This window comes from Amblyraja radiata, chromosome 46 (genome assembly GCF_010909765.2).
Source record: "Amblyraja radiata isolate CabotCenter1 chromosome 46, sAmbRad1.1.pri, whole genome shotgun sequence".
NCBI lineage: Eukaryota > Metazoa > Chordata > Chondrichthyes > Rajiformes > Rajidae > Amblyraja > Amblyraja radiata.
The window spans coordinates 4212535-4232738 of NC_046001.1; the positions used below are offsets into that span (position 1 = coordinate 4212535).

General features: G+C 51.9%; 1 protein-coding gene across 2 annotated transcripts in view; it reads left to right on the forward strand.

The window, feature by feature from the left end:
- Nucleotides 1-16717, forward strand: part of bin2 (bridging integrator 2) — a 38672-nt gene extending 21955 nt beyond the window's left edge. For both annotated transcript variants that reach the window (XM_033015650.1, XM_033015649.1), the window contains 11 exons: nt 2614-2668; nt 5378-5472; nt 7811-7906; nt 9412-9519; nt 10478-10563; nt 11379-11454; nt 12163-12245; nt 13062-14040; nt 14830-15003; nt 15616-15711; nt 16455-16717. In XM_033015650.1, coding sequence (XP_032871541.1) covers nt 2614-2668; nt 5378-5472; nt 7811-7906; nt 9412-9519; nt 10478-10563; nt 11379-11454; nt 12163-12245; nt 13062-14040; nt 14830-15003; nt 15616-15711; nt 16455-16568 — 1962 coding nt within the window. In that variant the 3' untranslated portion in view covers nt 16569-16717. The remainder of the gene's footprint in view (nt 1-2613; nt 2669-5377; nt 5473-7810; nt 7907-9411; nt 9520-10477; nt 10564-11378; nt 11455-12162; nt 12246-13061; nt 14041-14829; nt 15004-15615; nt 15712-16454) is intronic.
- Nucleotides 16718-20204: the final 3487 nt, after the last annotated feature.

A 20204-nucleotide genomic window follows, 5' to 3' on the forward strand; every position in this document is an offset into this window, starting at 1 on the left:
GCGATATAACTTGCCTTCAACTCAGGAAGAAGATCTGTTAGACAAAAATGCTGGAGAAACACAGCGGGTGCAGCAGCATCTATGGAGCGAAGGAAATAGGCAACCTTTCGTCCTGAAACGTTGCCTATTTCCTTCGCTCCATAGATGCTGCTGCACCCGCTGAGTTTCTCCAGCACTTTTGTCTACCTTAGATTTTCCAGCATCTGCAGTTCCTTCTTAAACAATGATCTAGTCTTCATTTTCCTTGATCTCTATTCCCTCTGTCGTGTTTTCACGCCTCACACTTCCTTATCTACAGTATACACTTCCTTATCTAAGTACCGCCCACTCCCCTGACACCACCCTGAAGAAGGGTTTTACCTATCGGGATGACAGATGGCACAATGGGCTAAGTGTTCGGCTGGCAACCGGAAGGTAGCCGGTTCGAATCCGGCTTGGAATGCATACTGTCGTTGTGTCCTTGGGCAAGACACTTCACCCACCTTTGCCTGTGTGTGAATGTGTGTGAATGATTGGTGGTGGTCGGAGGGGCCGTAGGTGCAGATTGGCAGCCACGCTTCCGTCAGTCTGCCCCAGGGCAGCTGTGGCTACAGAAATAGCTTACCACCACCGAGTGTGACTGAGGAGTGAATGAATAATGCGATGTAAAGCGCCTTGAGTATTAGAAAGGCGCTATATAAATCCCATCCATTATTATTATTATTGCTTCTCTCCAGAGATGCTGCCTGTCCCGCTGAGTTACTCCAGCATTTTGTGTCTATCTTCGATCTTAAAAACTAAACTCAACTTTGTTGTTGTCCCACACTATTCACTTGCCTGTTTCTCACCCACGATTTCTATGCCTTCCGCTAGTTGCACGTTTGCTTCCTGTCGAGTCCTCCTCACCGCCCCCGCACCGCGCAGCGAAGAAAACTACTGCCTCGGTTTCCACAACATCACAGTGTTCCTGCTTCTCGCCCTGAGCAGCAGCGCCTTTCAGCACGTTTGTGGCCGAGGAGGGACAGCTGCCGCTGATCTGGTCTCTCTGCCCCCCCAAACTGGCAGGGTGGTGACTGTCAGTGAGAGGGTTGGCATGCAAGGAATAGAGTCACAGAGACACAGTCACAGAGTCACAGAGACACAGAGACACAGAGACACAGTCACAGAGACACAGAGACACAGAGACACAGTCACAGAGACACAGTCGCAGATTCACAGTCACAGAGACACACAGAGACACAGAGACACAGAGACACACAGAGACACAGAGACACACAGAGTCACAGAGACACACAGAGTCACAGAGTCACAGAGACACAGAGTCACAGAGTCACAGAGACACACAGAGTCACAGTCACACAGAGACACACAGAGTCACAGAGACACACAGAGACACAGTCACACAGAGACACGCAGAGTCACAGAGACACACAGAGACACAGTCACACAGAGACACACAGAGTCACAGAGACACACAGAGTCACAGATACACACAGAGTCACAGAGACACACAGAGTCACAGAGACACACAGAGTCACAGTCACACAGAGTCACAGAGACACATAGAGTCACACACACAGAGACACACAGAGACACAGAGAGACACAGAGACACAGAGACACACAGAGACACATAGAGTCACAGAGTCACAGAGACACAGAGTCACAGAGACACACAGAGTCACAGTCACACAGACACACAGAGTCACAGAGACACACAGAGTCACAGTCACACAGAGACACACAGAGACACAGAGACACAGAGACACACAGAGACACATAGTCACAGAGTCACAGAGACACAGAGACACAGAGACACAGGCACACAGAGACACAGAGACACAGACAGAGACACAGAATCACAGTCACAGTCACAGAGACACAGAGACACAGTCACAGAGCCACAGAGGCACAGAGTCATGTGTCATAGTCACAGTCATAGTGTCATCGAGTCACACAGCATGGAAACAGGCCATTCGGCCCAACTTGCCCATGTTGATCAACATCTCATCTACTCTGAATTATCTACGACAAATTAGTCTGAAGAAGGGTCTCAACCCAAAACGTCACCCATTCCTTCTCTCCAGAGATGCTGCCTGTCCCGCTGAGTTACTCCAGCATTTTGTGTCTCCCATCCACTCTAGTGTCATTTGGTCTATATCCTTCCAAACCTGTCCTATCCATGTACCTGTCCAACTGTTTTTTAAACGTTGCGATAGTCCCAGCCTCAACTACCTCCTCTGGTACCACGTTCCATACACCCACCACCCTTTGTGTGGAAAGAGTTACGCCTCAGATTCCTATTAAATCTGTTCCCCTTCACCTTAAACCAATGTCCTCTGGTCCTCGATTCCCCTACTCTGGGCAAGAGACTCTGTGCATCTACCCGATCTATTCCTCTCATGACCTCTATCCTCCTGCGCTGCAAGGAATAGAGTCCGAGCTGTTGTGATCAGTGTTCAGCCAGCCCAGCAATATACAGCGGTGTTGTGGTCATTCCCAGTGAACTGGTGAGAGTCTGGTGGGAGCGATTCCTTGCACGTTGTGTGAAGTGTGTCATGGAGCAGGGATGGGTCTGTGTGCCAGGGCAGGGTGCACTGTGGTGTGAATCTGAATGTTTGCTTCCTCCCCACAGGCTGACGGCAACAAGCTCCACAAAGACCTGAGAGCATATCTGAACGCCGTTAAAGGTAAAAGCGATTCACCACAATGCTGCCGAGCTTAGAGGGTTTCAGCTACCGGGAGAGTTTAGTTTAGAGATACAGCGCGGAAACAGGCCCTTTGGCCCACCGAGTCCGCACCGACCAGCGATCCCCGCACACTAACACTCTCCCACACACACACTAGGGACAATTTATGCTTACACCAGGCCAATTAACCTACAAACCTGCACGTCTTTGGAGTGTGGGAGGAAACCGAAGACCTCGGCGAAAACTCCACGCAGGGCACGGGGAGAACGTACAAATTCCGTACAGACAGCGCCCGTAGTCGGGATCGAACCCGGGTCCCTGGCACTGAAAGCGCTGTAAGGCAGCAACTCTACCCACTGCGCTACCGTGCCTGCCCAGAGGCTGGACAGACGTCCATTGTTCTCTCTGGAACAGTTTCAGTTTCAGTTTATTGTCACGTGTACCGAGGTACAGTGAAAAGCTTTTGTTGCGTGCTAACCAGTCAGCGGAAAGACAATACACGATTAGAATCGAGCCGTCCACAGTGGACAGATACATGATCAGGGAATAACGTTTAGTGCAAGGTTAAGCCAGCAAAGTCCGATCAAGGATAGTCCAAGGGTCACCAATGAGGTAGATAGTAGTTCAGCACTGCTCTCTGGTTGTGGTAGGATGGTTCAGTTGCCTGATAACAGCTGGGAAGAAACTGTCTCTGAATCTGGATGGCGAAGGTTGAGCGGAGACTTGATGGAAGTTTATAAAATTATGTGAAAGCTCTGTCCCACGGTACGAGTTCATTCAAGATCTCACCCGAGATTTAAAAAAAAAATCAAACTCGTGGTAAGCACGTAGAATAAACGTAGTGAGTACGTCGGAGCTCGGGGACGTCTCTTAGCGGCTCGTAATGCTAATGGCAGGTACTCAGAAAGACTCACTAACGTCAGGTAAACTCGGGAAGACTCGTGAAGATTTTTCAACATGTTAAAAAATGTTCACGAGAGCCCCAGGTACCTACGAGCGGCTATTACCGTAAATCTCCGAGTTCGAATCAGGGCAATCTCGGGGAGAACTCTTGAATGAACTCATACAGTGGGACAGGGCTTTTAGGCATTGATATAGTAGATACGACCAGCACGGTGGTGCAGCGGGTAGAGTTGCCGCCTCACAGCACCAGAGACCCGGGTTGAATCCTGACTATGGGTGCTGTCTATACAGAGTTTGTACGTTCTCCGGATTACATTTTCTCTGGGTTACACATGACATTTCCTCCAGTTTCCTCCCACATTCCAAAGATGTGCAGGTTTTCTAGGTTACACAAAAAAGCTGGAGAAACTCAGCGGGTGCAGCAGCATCTTTGGAGCGAAGGAAATAGGCAACGTTTCGGGCCAAAACCCTTCTTCAGACCCTTCTTCTGAAGAAGGGTTTCGGCCCGAAACGGTGCCTATTTCCTTCGCTCCAAAGATGCTGCTGCACCCGCTGAGTTTCTCCAGCTTTTTTGTGTACCTTTGATTTTCCAGCATCTGCAGTTCCTTCTTAAACAGGTTTTCTAGGTTCATTGGCTTTGGTAAATTGTCCCCAGTTTGTAGGATAGAACTACTGTGTGGGTGATTGATGGTCGGTGTGGACTCGGTGGGCCAAAGGGCCTGTTTCCACACTGTATCTCTAACAAAACTAAAACCTTCAGAACCTTTCTCCCAGAGTGGAAATATCTAACACTAGGGGGCGCAGCTTTAAGGTGAGAGGGGGAAAATCTGATCGAGATGTTTAAAACACAGAGGGTGGTGGGTGCCTGGAACGCGCTGCCAGGGGTGGTGGTGGTGGAGGCACATACGATAGTGGTGTTTAAGAAGCTTTTAGACAGGCACATGGATGTGCAGGGAATAGAGGGATGTGGATCACGTGCAGGCAGATGAGATCAGTTCAGCTAGGCATCATGTCCAGCACAGATACCGTGGGCCGAAGGGCCTGTTCTTGCGCTGTACTGTTCTATGTTCTATATCCTATTGCTAGCCCAGGGCCTCTGATCAATGGTTCAATGGTATACATTGTCACATGTAGCGCAGCGGTAGAGTTGCTGCCTCACTGCGCCAGAGACCCGGGTTCGATCCTGACTATGGCTGCTGTCTGTACAGAGTTTGTACGTTCTCCCCCTGACCCGCGTGGGTTTTCTCCGGGTGCTCCGGTTTCCTCCCACACTCCAAGTTTGGAGGTTAATTGGCTCGGGTAAAATTGTAAATTGTCCCTAGTGTGTGTGGGATAGTGTTAATGTACGGGGTGACGGCTGGTCGACGCGGACTCGGTGGGAGAGAGAGACAGAGAGAGAGAAAGACAGAGAGCGATAGAGGGAGAGAGAGAGAGAGACCGAGAGAGTGAGACAGAGAGAGAGAGAGAGAGACAGGAGACAGAGACAGACCGGGAGAGACAAAGAGAGACACAAAGACAGAGCGACAGAGAAACAGACAGAGACAGAGAGAGAGACAGAGAGACAGAAAGATAGAGAGAGACAGAGACAGACAGAGACAGGGAGAGACAGAGACAGAGAGAGAGATAGAGAGAGGGGGACTCGGTAGGAGCTACACTTTACACTTGCCAATGTATCTGGGTGGCCTTCTACTGCCTTATTGAAATGGTCCGTCTCTATGTGTTAGTCCTGCGTGGGTGTCCAGTGCTGGCTTATCCCTCCCCTGGTCTGGCCAGGCCATTCACCCTTTGCCTCTCTGCTTTCCCCAGTGATGCACGAGACCTCGAAGAGACTCTCGCTGACTCTGCAGGAGGTGTATGAGTGTGAGTGGGACGGGCAGCAGGATCTGCACCCCATCATAGAGGTGAGTGCCATGTGCTGGTACGCCACGTGTACCCACCCGTAGATGTCCAGCGCTGCTGCCAGGGTCCCCGTGGCAGGCGCTGGGTGCAAGGACAGGGATGTTCGGGACACGAGTTGGTGGCTGGGGACAATGCTCACGCCGGCTGCAAATCATCATCGCTACTTTTTTGCATATCTTTAATTCATTGTTCTTTATCTCTCCACATCACCGTCTATATCTTAACTCGTTTCCCTTATCCCTAACCACTGAAGAAGGGTCTCAACCCGAAAGTCACCCATGCCTTCTCTCCAGAGATGCTGCCTGTCCCGCTGAGTTACTCCAGCACTTTGTGTCTATCGCCATTCAGTCAGTTCAGTTCAGTTTGGTTTATTGTCACGTGTACCGAGGTACAGTGAAAAGCTTCTGTTGCGTGCTAACCAGTCAGCGGGAAGACAACACATGATTACAATCGGGCCGTCCACAGTGTGTAGATATACGATCAGGGAACGACGTTTATCGATAATAGTTCAAACAAGAAAGATCATAAGGTAATATGATAGGAGCAGAATTGGGCCATCAAGTCCTCTCCGCCATTCAATTGTGGCTGATCTATTGGGGCTGTCCCACTGTACGAGCTAATTCAAGAGTTCTCCCGAGTTTGCCCTGATTCGAACTTGGAGATTTACGGTAATGGCCGCTCGTGGGTACTCGGGGCTCTTGTGGACATTTTTCAACATGTTGAAAATTCTTCACGACTCTTCACAAGCTTACCGAGTACCTGCCGTTGTCGCTACGAACCGCTAAGAGACGTCCCGAGCTCCGACGTACCCGCTACGTACGTTCTACGTGCTTACCACGAGTTAGATTTTTTTTTTAAACTCGGGAGAGCTCTTGAATTAGCTCGTACAGTGGGACAGCCCCTTCACTCTCCCTCCTAACCCCATTCTCCTGCCTTCTCCCCATAACCCCTGACACCAGTACTAATCAAGAATCTATCTATCTCTGCCTAAAAATATCCTGAAGATAAAGTCTAGGATCAGAGGTCATAGCCCAGAATGAAAGGACCTTCCTTTACAAAGGAGATGATGAGGAATGTCTTTAGCGAGAGGGTGGTGAATCTGTGGAGGCCGTCACTGGGTATTTCCAAGGCAGAGATAGATAGATTCTTGATTAGTACGGGTGTCAGGGGTTATGGGGAGAAGGCAGGAGAATGGGGTTAGGAGGGAGAGATAGATCAGCCATGGCAGAGCAAACTCGATGGGCCGAATGGCCTAATTCTGTTACAATCATTTCTGAACATCCCGACCCAGCGCGACACTGTTCATGAAGGAACTGCAGATGCTGGAAAATCGAAGGTAGACAAAAGTGCTGGAGAAACTCAGCGGGTGCAGCAGCATCTATGGAGCGAAGGAAATAGGCAACGTTTCGTCCCGAAACCCTTCTACAGACGTTTTCATAGAAACATAGAAACATAGAAAATAGGTGCAGGAGTAGCCCATTCGGCCCTTCGAGCCTGCACCGCCATTCAATATGATCATGGCTGATCATCCAACTCAGTATCCCGTACCTGCCTTCTCTCCATACCCTCTGATCCCCTTAGCCACAAGGGCCACATCTAACTCCCTCTTAAATATAGCCAATGAACTGGCCTCGACTACCCTCTGTGGCAGGGAGTTCCAGAGATTCACCACTCTCTGTGTGAAAAAAGTTCTTCTCATCTCGGTTTTAAAGGATTTCCCCCTTATCCTTAAGCTGTGACCCCTTGTCCTGGACTTCCCCAACATCGGGAGCAATCTTCCTGCATCTAGCCTGTCCAACCCCTTAAGAATTTTGTAAGTTTCTATAAGATCCCCTCTCAATCTCCTAAATTCTAGAGAGTATAAACCAAGTCTATCCAGTCTTTCTTCATAAGACAGTCCTGACATCCCAGGAATCAGTCTGGTGAACCTTCTCTGCACTCCCTCTATGGCAATAATGTCCTTCCTCAGATTTGGAGACCAAAACTGTACGCAATACTCCAGGTGTGGTCTCACCAAGACCCTGTACAACTGCAGTAGAACCTCCCTGCTCCTATACTCAAATCCTTTTGCTATGAAAGCTAACATACCATTCGCTTTCTTCACTGCCTGCTGCACCTGCATGCCCACTTTCAATGACTGGTGTACCATGACACCCAGGTCTCGCTGCATCTCCCCTTTTCCTAGTCGGCCACCATTTAGATAATATTCGTTTTCGGGCCGAAATTGTGAAGGAAATAGGCAACGTTTGTCTACCTTCGATTTTCCAGCATCTGCAGTTCCTTCTTAAACGCGACACTGTTCATGGTGATTGAAGTAATAAAAAGTCTTCTGCATTTCAGAACAATGACCTGCTGTGGGCAGACTACGAGGAGAAGCTGTCTGACCAAGCCATGCGCACACTGGAGACCTACCTGAGCCAGTTCCCAGCGTTTAAGGTGCGTGCCAGCCTGCTCTTACACCACTCACCCCAGGAATAGATAGAGGCCTCCTCAAACAAGTCCAGTTACAGCAACACACACAGGGGACAAACCACACCAAGCCAGGCAACACTTTATCCAGTATTAGTTTCCGTGTTTAAGATACAGCATGGAAACAAGCCATTCGGCCCACTGAGTCAGCGCTGACCATCAATCACCCGTTCACACTAGTTATATACTACCCCAGTTTTACATCCTACACACTGGGGGCAAAATTATAGTCTCTCTACTCTGCTTCTCTCTCTATCTCTGCCTCTCCTGTCTCTCTCTCTCTGTGCCTGTCTCTCTCTCTGTATCTCTTTGTCTCTCTCTGTCTGCCTGTCTGTCTCTCTCTTTCTCTCTGTCTCTCTCTTTCTCTCTCTCTGTCTCTCCCTCTGTATCTGTCTCTCTCTCCTCTTTGAAGCTTCTGAAACCTCTCAGATTTGACAATGTCCCCTCATGTGCTCAGCCACATCTTGTTTGACCAGCGGATGATTTGCGAATTAACAAACTCCTCAGTCAGGGCTGACGTGGCCCATGGTGTTTCGCGTTTCCATTGGACTGATGCCATCAGGCTATTAAACACTACAACCACCAAATAAGCTCGTTAACAACATAGATTTGGGGGGACTGGTTTTGTCTTTTTTCACTATTATTGTTTGCTTGTTTTTATGTGTGTGTGTGTGTATATGTGCGTGTGTATGTGTATATGTGCGTTTGTGTGTATATGTGCGTGTGTGTGCGTGTGCATATGTGCGTGTGTGTGTATGTGTATATGTGCGTGTGTGTGTATATGTGCGTGTGTGTGCGTGTGCATATGTGCGTGTGTGTGTGTATGTGTATATGTGCGTGTGTGTGTATATGTGCGTGTGTGTGTATGTGTGCATATGTGCGTGTGTGTGTATATGCGCGTGTATGGAGAGAAGGAATAGGTGATGAAGACTCTTCTTCAGACAGACCATAGTCTGAAGAAGCGTTTCGGCCCAAAACATTACCTTCTCTCCAAAGATGCTGTCCGACCCGCTGAGTTACTCCAGCTTTATGTGTCCATCTTCAGTTTAAACCTGCAGTTGCAGTTCCTTCTTATATATATATATACTGTATATATATATATAATATATTAGTGTGGTGAACATGGAAGATCAGCCATGATCACAGTGAATGGTGGTGCTGGCTCGATGGGCCGAATGGCCTCCTCCCGTACCTATTGTCTATTGTCTATATATATATATATATATAGGAAATAACAATTCCTTATAACAATATAAGCAAAAGAACAATATAAACAATAAGAAAAAATGTGTGTGTGTGTATATATATATGTGTGTATATGTATGTATGTATATATATACAATTTGTTATATATGTTACAGAGTACTATGTTAACATATTCTATATTGTGTTGTGCTGCGGTGAGTAAGAATGGCATTGTTCTGTCTGGGACATATGATGATACTGACCGTACCTGTTGCTCTGCCCCCTAGAAGCGCATTGCTAAACGTGGCCGCAAGCTGGTGGACTACGACATCTTCCGCCACCACCTGGAGTCACTGCAGAGCGCCAAGAAAAAAGACGAAGCAAAGATCACCAAGGTACGGGCTAGTGGGCATCGTTGGGCATCTGCCTGAATACATGTGTAGGAAGCAACTGCAGGTGCTGCTTTAAACCGAAGATAGACACAAAATGCTGGAGTGGCTCAGCGGGACAGGCAGCATCTCTGGAGAAAAGGCATGGGTGATTTTTGGGTCGAGATCTTCGGTTTCCTCCCACAATCCAAAGACGTGCAGGTTTGCAGGTTAAGTGACTGCGGTAAAAAAAATTGTAAATTGTCCCTAGTGTACGTAGGATAGTGCTAGTGTACGGGGTGATGGCTGGCTGGCGTGGACTCAGCGGGCCGAAGGGCCTGTTTCTGGGCTGTATCTCTGAAGTGTAAAGGTCAGGATCGATCCTGGGTCTCTGATGCTGCGAGGCAGCGGTTCTACCCGCCGTGCCACCGAGTGGAACCCTGGTAAGTTGGTTGCTGAGCGCTGTGGGAAACGGTGATGTCGCGTGGCGGTGCGGTGGGATGGCGGTGCAGTCCCTTTTTTTGGTGCCCAGCGGTCACGAGAATCCCCCAGGGCGCCCGTGGACAGCGCGTGTTCCCTCTCTAGTGCCACCCGGGCACGGGCGTAACCCCGGAAAAGGGTGCGGGCAGCCCTCCACCGCCTGGCACCATGACTCGCCAGAAGCAACCCGACCAGGACATCTTCAGCCCTCTACCCTCTCCCCTACACACAGGGTGTCCAAAGATGAGGGTGATAGGTGTGAAGTGCAGCTAGAAGGCAAGGAGAAGCCCCTTTAGATATTGGAGCAGGGGCTGCAACCTCACAGACTCTTCCAGCCCGCAGTAGTGGCAGGCGGCTGGCGAGTCTGTGAACCGCGAGAGAAACGGGTTGCACAGGACTCCTCGGTGCAATCTCTTGGGCAGAGGTCAGTGTGGGCAGGGGCCGCGGGGTCAGTGAGAGTCAGAGACTGCGCCAGGGACGACACTCTTGTCTTCCTCTCATTCAGGCTGAAGAGGAGTTTGTTAACGCCCAGAACGAGTTTGAAGAATTAAATGCTCAGCTTCGTGAGGAACTGCCTGAACTGTGGAGCAGGTAAGGTCTGATACCCTGGGGGCCTGGAATAAGCAGCCGGGGGTGGTGGTGGAGGCAGATACAATAGTGGTGTTTAAGAGACTTTTAGGCAGGCACAGACCATCACACAAACCAACCTCCCTTCCATTGACTCTATCCACACCTCACGCTGCCTCGGCAAGGCCAGCAGCATCATCAAGGACCAGTCTCACCCCCGGCCACTCCCTCTTCTCCCCTCTCCCATCGGACAAGAGGTACAGAAGTGTGAAAACGAACGCACACACCTCCAGATTCAGGGACAGTTTCTTCCCAGCTGTTATCAGGCAACTGAACCATCCTACCACAACCAGAGAGCAGTGCTGAACTACTATCTACCTCATTGGAGACCCTGGGACTATCCTTGATCGGACTTTGCTGGCTTTACCTTGCACTAAACGTTATTCCTTTATCATGTATCTGTGCACTGTGGACGGATCGATTGTAATCATATATTGTCTTTCTACTGACTGGTTAGCACGCAACAAAAGCTTTTCATTGTACCTCGGTACACGTGACAATAAACCAAACTAAAGACTAAAGGAGAGTGGTGTGGGAGCAGGCAGGGGGAGGTAAGGGACATCTCGGGGAAAATCGGGGAAAATTGGCGCGGAACACAAATCACCCGAACACCAAGCATCAGCCGAGCCGGGCAAGTAACGCGGGCTTCCAAGTTACCCCCCAAATTTACAGCGAGGAAAGTTCTTCAAAATGGATGCCGCAGATGCCATTTTGAGCATCTTTCTGTCCCCATCGCGTTCAATGCCCGGTCCGTTTAAACATGACTCCTTCCTTTGCAGCCGTATCGGATGTTACGTGACAATATTTCAGAACATGTCCAACTTGCGGGATATTTTCTACCAGGAGATGAGCAAAGTAAGGATGGCTGCCACTCTACCTCGTTCGGGACCTTTGACCTCTTTAATCGGACTTTACTGGACTGGGCGGCACGGTGGCGCAGCGGTAGAGTTGCTGCCTCACAGCGCCAGAGACCCGGGTTCCATCCTGACTACGGGTGCTGTCTGTACAGAGTATGAATGTCCTTCCTCAAATTAGGAGCCCAGCGGTAGAGTTGCTGCCTTACAGCGAATGCAGCGCTGGAGAACCGGGTTCCATCCCGACTGCGGGTGCTGTTTGTACGTTCTCCCCGTGACCCGCGTGGGTTTTCTCCGAGATCTTCGGTTGCCTCCCACACTCCAAAGATGTACAGGTTTGTAGGTTAATTGGCTTGGTCAATGTAAAAATTGTCCCTAGTGGGTGTAGGATAGTGTTAGTGTGCGGTGAACGCTGGTCGGCGCGGACCCGGTGGCTGTTTCTGCACTCTATCTCTAAACTAAACAAAACTGCACACAATACTCCGGGTGTGGTATCACCAGGGCCCTGCACAACTACAGTAGGACCTCCTTGCTCCTGTACTCAATTCCTCTCGCGATAAAGGCCAGCATACCATTGGCTTTGTTCACTGCCTGTAATCTAACCGAGACTTAACTAACTTGTGAGGAAGTAGAGGCGTTGGTTTGCTTTCCTGGCTGCTTCAACGATGTCAGTGTAGTGTGAACACGCGTTGTCCCTCTGTCTCCGCAGCTGAACCAAGGCCTGTACTCGGTGATGACCAAGCTGGAGAAGCAGCACAGCACCAAGGTGTTCATTGTCAAAGGGGTCGCCAGGTGAGTGATCAGCCCCCCCCCCCCCCCCCCCCACCTCCCACCCCCCCACACAGTGTCGCTGCCGAGGGACGTGGCTTGTGGAGGCTCACACTGACCAAGGCCGCGCTCAGCCAAACTCCTCAACGCCCACCAGATTCACGTTCAGAAGTGATCGGAGCAGAATTAGGCCATTCGGCCCATCAAGTCTACTCCGCCATTCAATCGTGGCTGATCTATCTCTCCCTCCTAACCCCATTCTCCTGCCTTCTCCCCATAACCCCTGGCACCCGCACTAATCAACAATCTATCCATCTCCATTTTAAAATATCCATTGACTTTACCTGCACAGTCATCTGTGGAAAAGAATTCCACAGATGCACCACCCTCTAAAGAAATTGCTCCTTCCGAAAGGAATGTCCATTAATACTGAGGCTGTGACCTCTAGTCCTAGACTCTCCCACTAGTGGAAACATCCTCTCCACATCCACTCTATCCAGGCCTTTCACTATTCTGTACGCTTCAATGAGGTCCCCCCCTCATCCTTTTAAACTCCAGCGAGTACAGGCCCAGTGCCGTCAAACCCTCATCATATGTTAACCCACTCATTCCTGGGATCATTCTCGTAAACCTCCTCTGGCCCCTCTCCAGAGTCAGCACATCCTTCCCCAGACGTGGTGCCCACGTCACCCAGAGAAACCCACTTGGTGACGGGGAGGACATAGAAACTCCGTACCATAGTCAGGATGGAACCCGGGTCTCTGGCGCCGTGAGGCAGCGGCTCTACGCGCTGGGCCACCGTGTGCTGCCCTCAATATGCTTGCACTTTGTCTGTTACAGCAACCGCAGGTCGCTCCTTATCTCAGCCCCAGTCATGTCCGTGCGTAGACTGTCGACTTCTTCAGAAAGCAGCCTTGACCATTCATCGATGGGTGGCACCACGACAAGGGACGAGGCTCACCCTCCTCTCACCCCGTCCTCCACCGAGGCTCCACCTTCGCCGACACCGACGCCCGCTCCCAGAGTGGGGGCCGGTGAAGAAACTCCAAGCCACGGGGACACCCAGCCACCGGTCGAAGCTCCGACACCTTCTCCTCGCTCTGAAGAATCACCGAAGGACGAGCCGGAGATACCTGGAGACACATCTTCCTCGATGAGTCTCGAGCAGGGCGGAGAGTCAAAGTCCGAGGGTGATTTAGGCCAGCCGCCCGAGGAGAGTCAATCCGACATCTCACCTACTCTGCAAACCTCGCCCGGCGTTCCCGCAGCCGCTGATGAGGAGGACGCCTCAGCTTTCCAACACACAACTCCTTCATCTTCCGCCGATCCGGATACGGGTTCAGCTCCGTCAGCATCCGACGGTGAAACGTTGATGCCTGCGGATCCCGCGGCCTCACAAGGCGAGCCTGACCTTCCCGTGGACAATGACGCTTCCGCTTCACCTGAAAGCCAACAAACTAGGGAGGCGACCGTCGAAACCTGCCCCCCAGCGCCCGAAACCTCAGAAGCTTCTGCTGAGACAGTTCCCCCGGCCGACCCTGTGTCTCCTGCAGCCCCGGGACCTGAAGGCACGGTCCAGGGTTCTTCTGAATCCTCGCCTTCCCCTGACCGGGGTACGACCAGCGAGGTGCCCAGCGCTGGTCCCACCAGCCCAGCAGCTCCTGGAGTGGCACGGGCGGACGCACAGACTGTTCCTGATGGTGAGGGGGTGGTGACGCTCTCCGCCGCCCCCCTCACTCCTTCCGCTACCCTGGCCGATGCTCCACAGACTGGGGAAGCTGCCGTGACCGTTACTCCACCACCACAGCCACTGCCCCGGGTAATGTCTATCGAGAGGCGTGGGGGGGGGGGGGGGGGGGGGGGGGGAACAGAGGAGGACCCCGCACAAGATACTTAGTAACTTCGTTGGCGCCCTTTATGTAGCCACTCTTTGCATACCTTGGGCAAGCAAAGCAAAGAATATTACCGTGACTCGTTGCACATGACAGCAAAGCATTCATTCATTCATAGATCTGTACAGGCTGGGACTCTATTCCTTAAGGAGCAGGAGGATGAGGGGTGGTCTTATAGAGGTGTACAAAACCATGAGAGGAATAGATCGGGTAGACCAAGAACCAGTGGGCATAGTTTTAAGCTGTTGGGGGAAAGATTGAATAGGAACCTGAGGGGCAATCGTTTCTCACAGAGGGTGGTGGGTGTTGGGAACGAGCTGGCAGATGAGGTACTGTAGCTGAGGCAGGTACCATAACAGTATTGAACAGACATTTGGGCAGGGATGTGGATAGGACAGGTGTGGAGGGATATGGGCCAAACGCGAGCAGGTGGGACTGGTGTAGATGGGGCGTGTTGGTCGGCATGCGTAGGTTGGGCCGAAGGGCCTGTTGGCGTGCTGTGCGACTGGTAATGAGTGAGCAGTGCGCTGGTCACGGGGCAATGAGGAGACCCTCGAGTCGAGGAGCCCAAGAAGGAGCGGAGGAGGGAGGTGGGGCAACTGGAGGAGTGGAGGTGTGCAGGACAGGGCATGGGGACTTCATGCCAACACGATGCGGTGCCCGTGGCAGAACGCTGCGGGCACGGAGAGGGTACTAACACTGCGTTTCCCGCGTAGAACCGATCTCTCTCCACCACGGCCAAGCAGACGGCGGATGCCAGCCGGGAGGTGGCGGCTGAAGGAACTGATCTCGCCCCGTGTGCCCCAGCCCGTGTAGCGGTGGCGCCGGGCCACAGTAAGGACGCCGACAGTTCACCTTGTGGGGAGATGCCGCCTGGATTCATGTACAAGGTACCCGCGCGGCAGACGTTCCCTCCGGCCCTCCACCCACCGCGCCATGGGGCAGGGCGAGTGTGCATCTGCCCACACTGGGCAATGTCACAGCCCACCACACAGACCCCCAACTCCACCTATCTCATGACCCCACGTCTGGCTTGGCAACTCAAACATCTCTGCCCCTGACCGTCCCAGCCTCTCCCTGTCCCCCTCACCATCCCACCCCCTCCCTGTGCCATCCCTCCCCCTCCCCCTCCCCCCCCGTCCCGTCCCGTCCCGGCTCTGGAGAGGGTGTGCCTCCTCTGGAGAAGGTCCAGAGGAGGTTTACGAGAATGATCCCAGGAATGACTGGGTTAACGTATGATGAGCGTTTGAGTGAATTAAAGGACGTTCTCTTCACCATCCAGAGGGTGGTGAATCTGTGGAATTCATCGCTTCGCCAACTCTCCACACACACACACACACACACACACACACACACACACACACACTCACACTCACACACACACACACACACACAGCACCCGAGGTCGGTATCGAACCCGTGTGAGGCAGCGGCTCTACCCGCAACGCCACCGTATTGTGCCACTTGCTAACCGGGCATCTGACCTGTGCCCTTTTCCACAGGTGAGAGTGAGGCACAGTCTGACGGAGGATGCCCATCTACCGTGCCAACAAGGTGACACCATCCTCGTGCTCCCGGGCAAGGAGGGCGAGCCACAGGTGAGAACGTGGGCAACAATGTCCGCAGCTGACAGTGGCTGCAACACACATCAGACACAAGAGTATGCTGGAATATCGAAGGTAGACAAAAATGCTGGAGAAACTCAGCGGGTGCAGCAGCATCTATGGAGCGAAGGGAATAGGCAACGTTTCGGGCCCGAAACCCCAAGGAAATAGGCACCGTTTCGGGCCGAAACCCGAAGGGTTTCGACCCGAAACGTTGCCTATTTCCTTCGCTCCATAGATGCTGCTGCACCCGCTGAGTTTCTCCAACATTTTTGTCTACCTTCGAGAGTATGCTTCACTGGTGCCCTCCCCTAATTCCCCATTTACTGGTGCCCTCTCGTAAACCCCCAACTACTGGTGCCCTCCCGTAAACCCCCAACTACTGGTGCCCTCCCGTAAACCCCCAACTACTGGTGCCCTCCCGTAAACCCCCAACTACTGGTGACCTCCCCTAATTCCCCATTTACCGGAGCCCTCCCCTAAATCCCCACCTTTCAGCAACTACCGTAATTATCCGACGAATGGGACCCCTGTAATTCTCCCAACTACCGTAATACCACAACTGCATGGACCTCCTGTAATTCCGCATTCACGATATTCTACTGCCCTGGCTGATCCCCAGCCCGGGGGAGGGGTAGGGGGGAAGGGGGGGGGGGGGGGGGGGGGTTGTTGGCGTTCGTTTTGTGATGTTCCCTTCCCGCGGAGTATTTGAATGTCCTGCATTGAATGTCCTGCAGCCGGGGGGATGCGTGACGGGAGTGAAGGAAGCGGACTGGATGCAGTTGAAGGACGTGGACCGTTTGCGAGGCACCTTCCCGCTGGAGCTGACGGAGCGCGTGGATTGCCCCTGACGCCGCGCGCGCTTGGCTGCGGGACGGGCCCTCGGTCTCAGTGCTGCCGCGGTGAGGTGCGGCCGGGCCTGCTCACCGCCCCGCTCCTCTGCCGCACGTTGTGCGCTTTTAATCTGCTTTGCAATAAAATGCCGTGCGGTACAATGACAGCGCTGCACCCTGTCACTCTGTTCAACACATCCTCTGTGTATGAAGGGAACCATTGTCCTACCCAACCACAGGACCATCGTTCCCCAAACTGGACCCCCTAGAATTCACCAAGTACCGGGACCCCCCCCAGAATTCCCCAAATTTAGCTGAGCCGGTGCCCCACCTAAAGTGAGGGAGGACTCCCATCCCATTCCCACATCCATCCCATTCCCACATCCATCCCATTACCACATCCATCCCATTCCCACATCCATCTCATTCCCACATCCATTCCATTCCCTCATCCATCCCATTCAAACATCCATTCCATTCCCACATCAATTCCATTCCCGTCCCATTCCCATTCCCACATCCATCCCATTCCCATTCCCACATCCATTCCATTCCCACATCCATTCCATTCCCACATCCATCCCATTCCCACATCCATTCCATTCCCATCCCATTCCCTCATCCATCCCATTCAAACATCCATTCCATTCCCGCATCCATCCCATTCCCGTCCCATTCCCACATCCATCCCATTCCAACATCCATTCCATTCCCACATCCATCCCATTCCTACATCCATCCCATTCCCCTCCCATTCCCTCATCCATCCCATTCCCACATCCATCCCATTCCCACATCCATTCCATTCCCACATCCATCCCATTCCCGTCCCATTCCCTCATCCATCCCATTCAAACATCCATCCCATTCCCACATCCATCCCATTCCCACATCCATCCCATTCCCACATCCATCCCATTGCCTCATCCATCCCATTCCCACATCCATTCCATTCCCATATCCATCCCATTCCCGTCCCATTCCCTCATCCATCCCATTCAAACATCCATCCCATTCCCACATCCATCCCATTCCCACATCCATCCCATTCCCACATCCATTCCATTCCCACATCCATCCCATTCCCGTCCCATTCCCTCATCCATCCCATTCAAACATCCATCCCATTCCCACGTCCATCCCATTCCCACATCCATCCCATTCCCACATCCATCCCATTCCCTCATCCATCCCATTCCCACATCCATCCCATTCCCTCATCCATCCCATTCAAACATCCATTCCATTCCCACATCAATTCCATTCCCATCCCATTCCCACATCCATCCCATTCCCACATCCATCCCATTCCCACATCCATCCCATTCCCACATCCATCCCATTCCCTCATCCATCCCATTCTCACATCCATCCCATTCCCTCATCCATCCCATTCAAACATCCATTCCATTCCCACATCCATCCCATTCCCACATCCATCCCATTCCAACATCCATCCCATTCCCACATCCATTCCATTCCCACATCAATTCCATTCCCATCCCATTCCCACATCCATCCCATTCCCACATCCATCCCATTCCTACATCCATCCCATTCCCACATCCATTCCATTCCCACATCCATTCCATTCCCATCCCATTCCCACATCCATCACATTCCCAAACAAATCCCATTCCACTCCCATCCCCATGTCCATCCCATTCCCACAGATCCCATTCCGACTCCCATCCCATTTCCACTCCTCCCGAGGATCTGTAAAAGCTCAAACCCCGCTCTTCATCTGGGGCCTTCTCTCCCTTCCCTCCCCCTCCCCCACTCGAGGTGTCCTCTCCTTCAGGCCCTTCAGCCCAACCCGTCCATGCCAACCGAGGTGCCCCATCAGCACTGGTCCCGCCTGGCCCTCTTTGCCCTCCAGCCTGAGGGTTTGGACTGGGCAGGACCTCTGGACACGAGGTCAGAGTGTCAAGGCTCGGCGATCGTTACGCTGAACACCTTCACTCAGTCCGCCTAGACCTACTCAATATCCCTGTTGCCAAACACTTCAACTCCCCTCCCATTCCCACACTGACCTTTCTGTCCTGGGCCTCCTCCACTGTCAGAGTGAGGCCCAACACAAATTGGAGGAACAGCATCTCATATTTCGCTTGGGCAGCTTACACCCCAGCGGTATGAACATTGACTTCTCCAACTTCAAGTAACCCTTGCTCTCCCTCTCTCTCTGTCCCTCACACATCCTAGTTCTCCGACTAGTTTCACTGTCCTCCTGATTAATTTTATTGTTTGCACACCTCGTTGTCACCTCAACCTCAGCCAACAATGAACCATTCTACATTCCCTTGAACAGCATCTGCTTTGATCTGTCCTTTTCACACATTGCTCCTCCATATCTCTATCCTGACTCTCAATCTGGAGAAGGGTCTTGACCCGAAACGTCACCCATTCCTTCTCTCCGGAGATGCTGCCCATCCCGATGAGTCACTCCTTCACTCTGTGTCTGTCTTCGGCCAAAGCTGGCTCGTGCCTTGTCATCGTCGGGTGAAAATGTTCTCAGGAAATGGAAAACATTGTTGAATCATCGCCTGACGCCTACACGTTGCAGAGAACCTCTCCGGAGAGTGCAGGCAGACGGAGCCATGAGTCACTGGTTGGGATCACTGGGAATATAGTGCGGAGGAAGTGTGTGAGTTCATCCAACAGCCCTGTGGCAAGGCTGACAAGAAGATTCACGTCAGGGGAAATATCCCCAGGAACCTTGAATCATAGTCACACAGCGCTGAAACAGGCCCCTCAGCCCAACTTGCCCACACCGATCAACACGCCCCATCTACACTAGTCCCACCTCCCCACGTTTGGCCCATATCCCTCCAAACCTGTCCTATCCATGTATCCATCCAAATATCGTTTAAATGTTATTATAGACCCTGCCTCAACTACCCCCTCTGGCAGCTTGTTCCATACACCCAACACCCTTTGTGTGAAAAAGGTACCTCTCAGATTCCTATTAAATCTTTTCCCTCCTCAACTTAAATCTATGTCCTCTGGTTCTTGATTCCCCTACTCTGGGTGAAAGACTCCGTGCATTCATAGAAACATAGAAAATAGGTGCAGGAGTAGGCCATTCGGCCCTTCGAGCCTGCACCGCCATTCAATATGATCATGGCTGATCATCCAACTCAGTATCCCGTACCTGCCTTCTCTCCATACCCCCTGATCCCTTTAGCCACAAGGGCCACATCTAACTCCCTCTTAAATATAGCCAATGAACTGGCTATAGCCAGATTCACCACTGTGTGAAAAATGTTTTTCTCATCTCGGTCCTAAAGGACTTCCCCTTCATCCTTAATCTGTAACCCCTTGTCCTGGACTTCCCCAACATCGGGAACAATCTTCCTGCATCTAGCCTGTCCAACCCCTTAAGCCCAGATCCCCCCTCAATCTTCTAAATTCTAGCGAGTACAAGCCGAGTCTATCCAGTCTTTTTTCATATGAAAGTCCTGACATCCCAGGAATCAGTCTGGTTTTAACAGTACAGACAAGCACCTGTAGTCGGGATTGAACCTGGGTCTCCGGCACTGCATTCGCTGTAAGGCAGCAACTCTACCGCTGCTCCACCGTGATCACCCCATTCCTCCTATCCTATCTCATACATCTCTATAAGATCATCTCCCAGCCTCTTGCACGCCAAGGAAT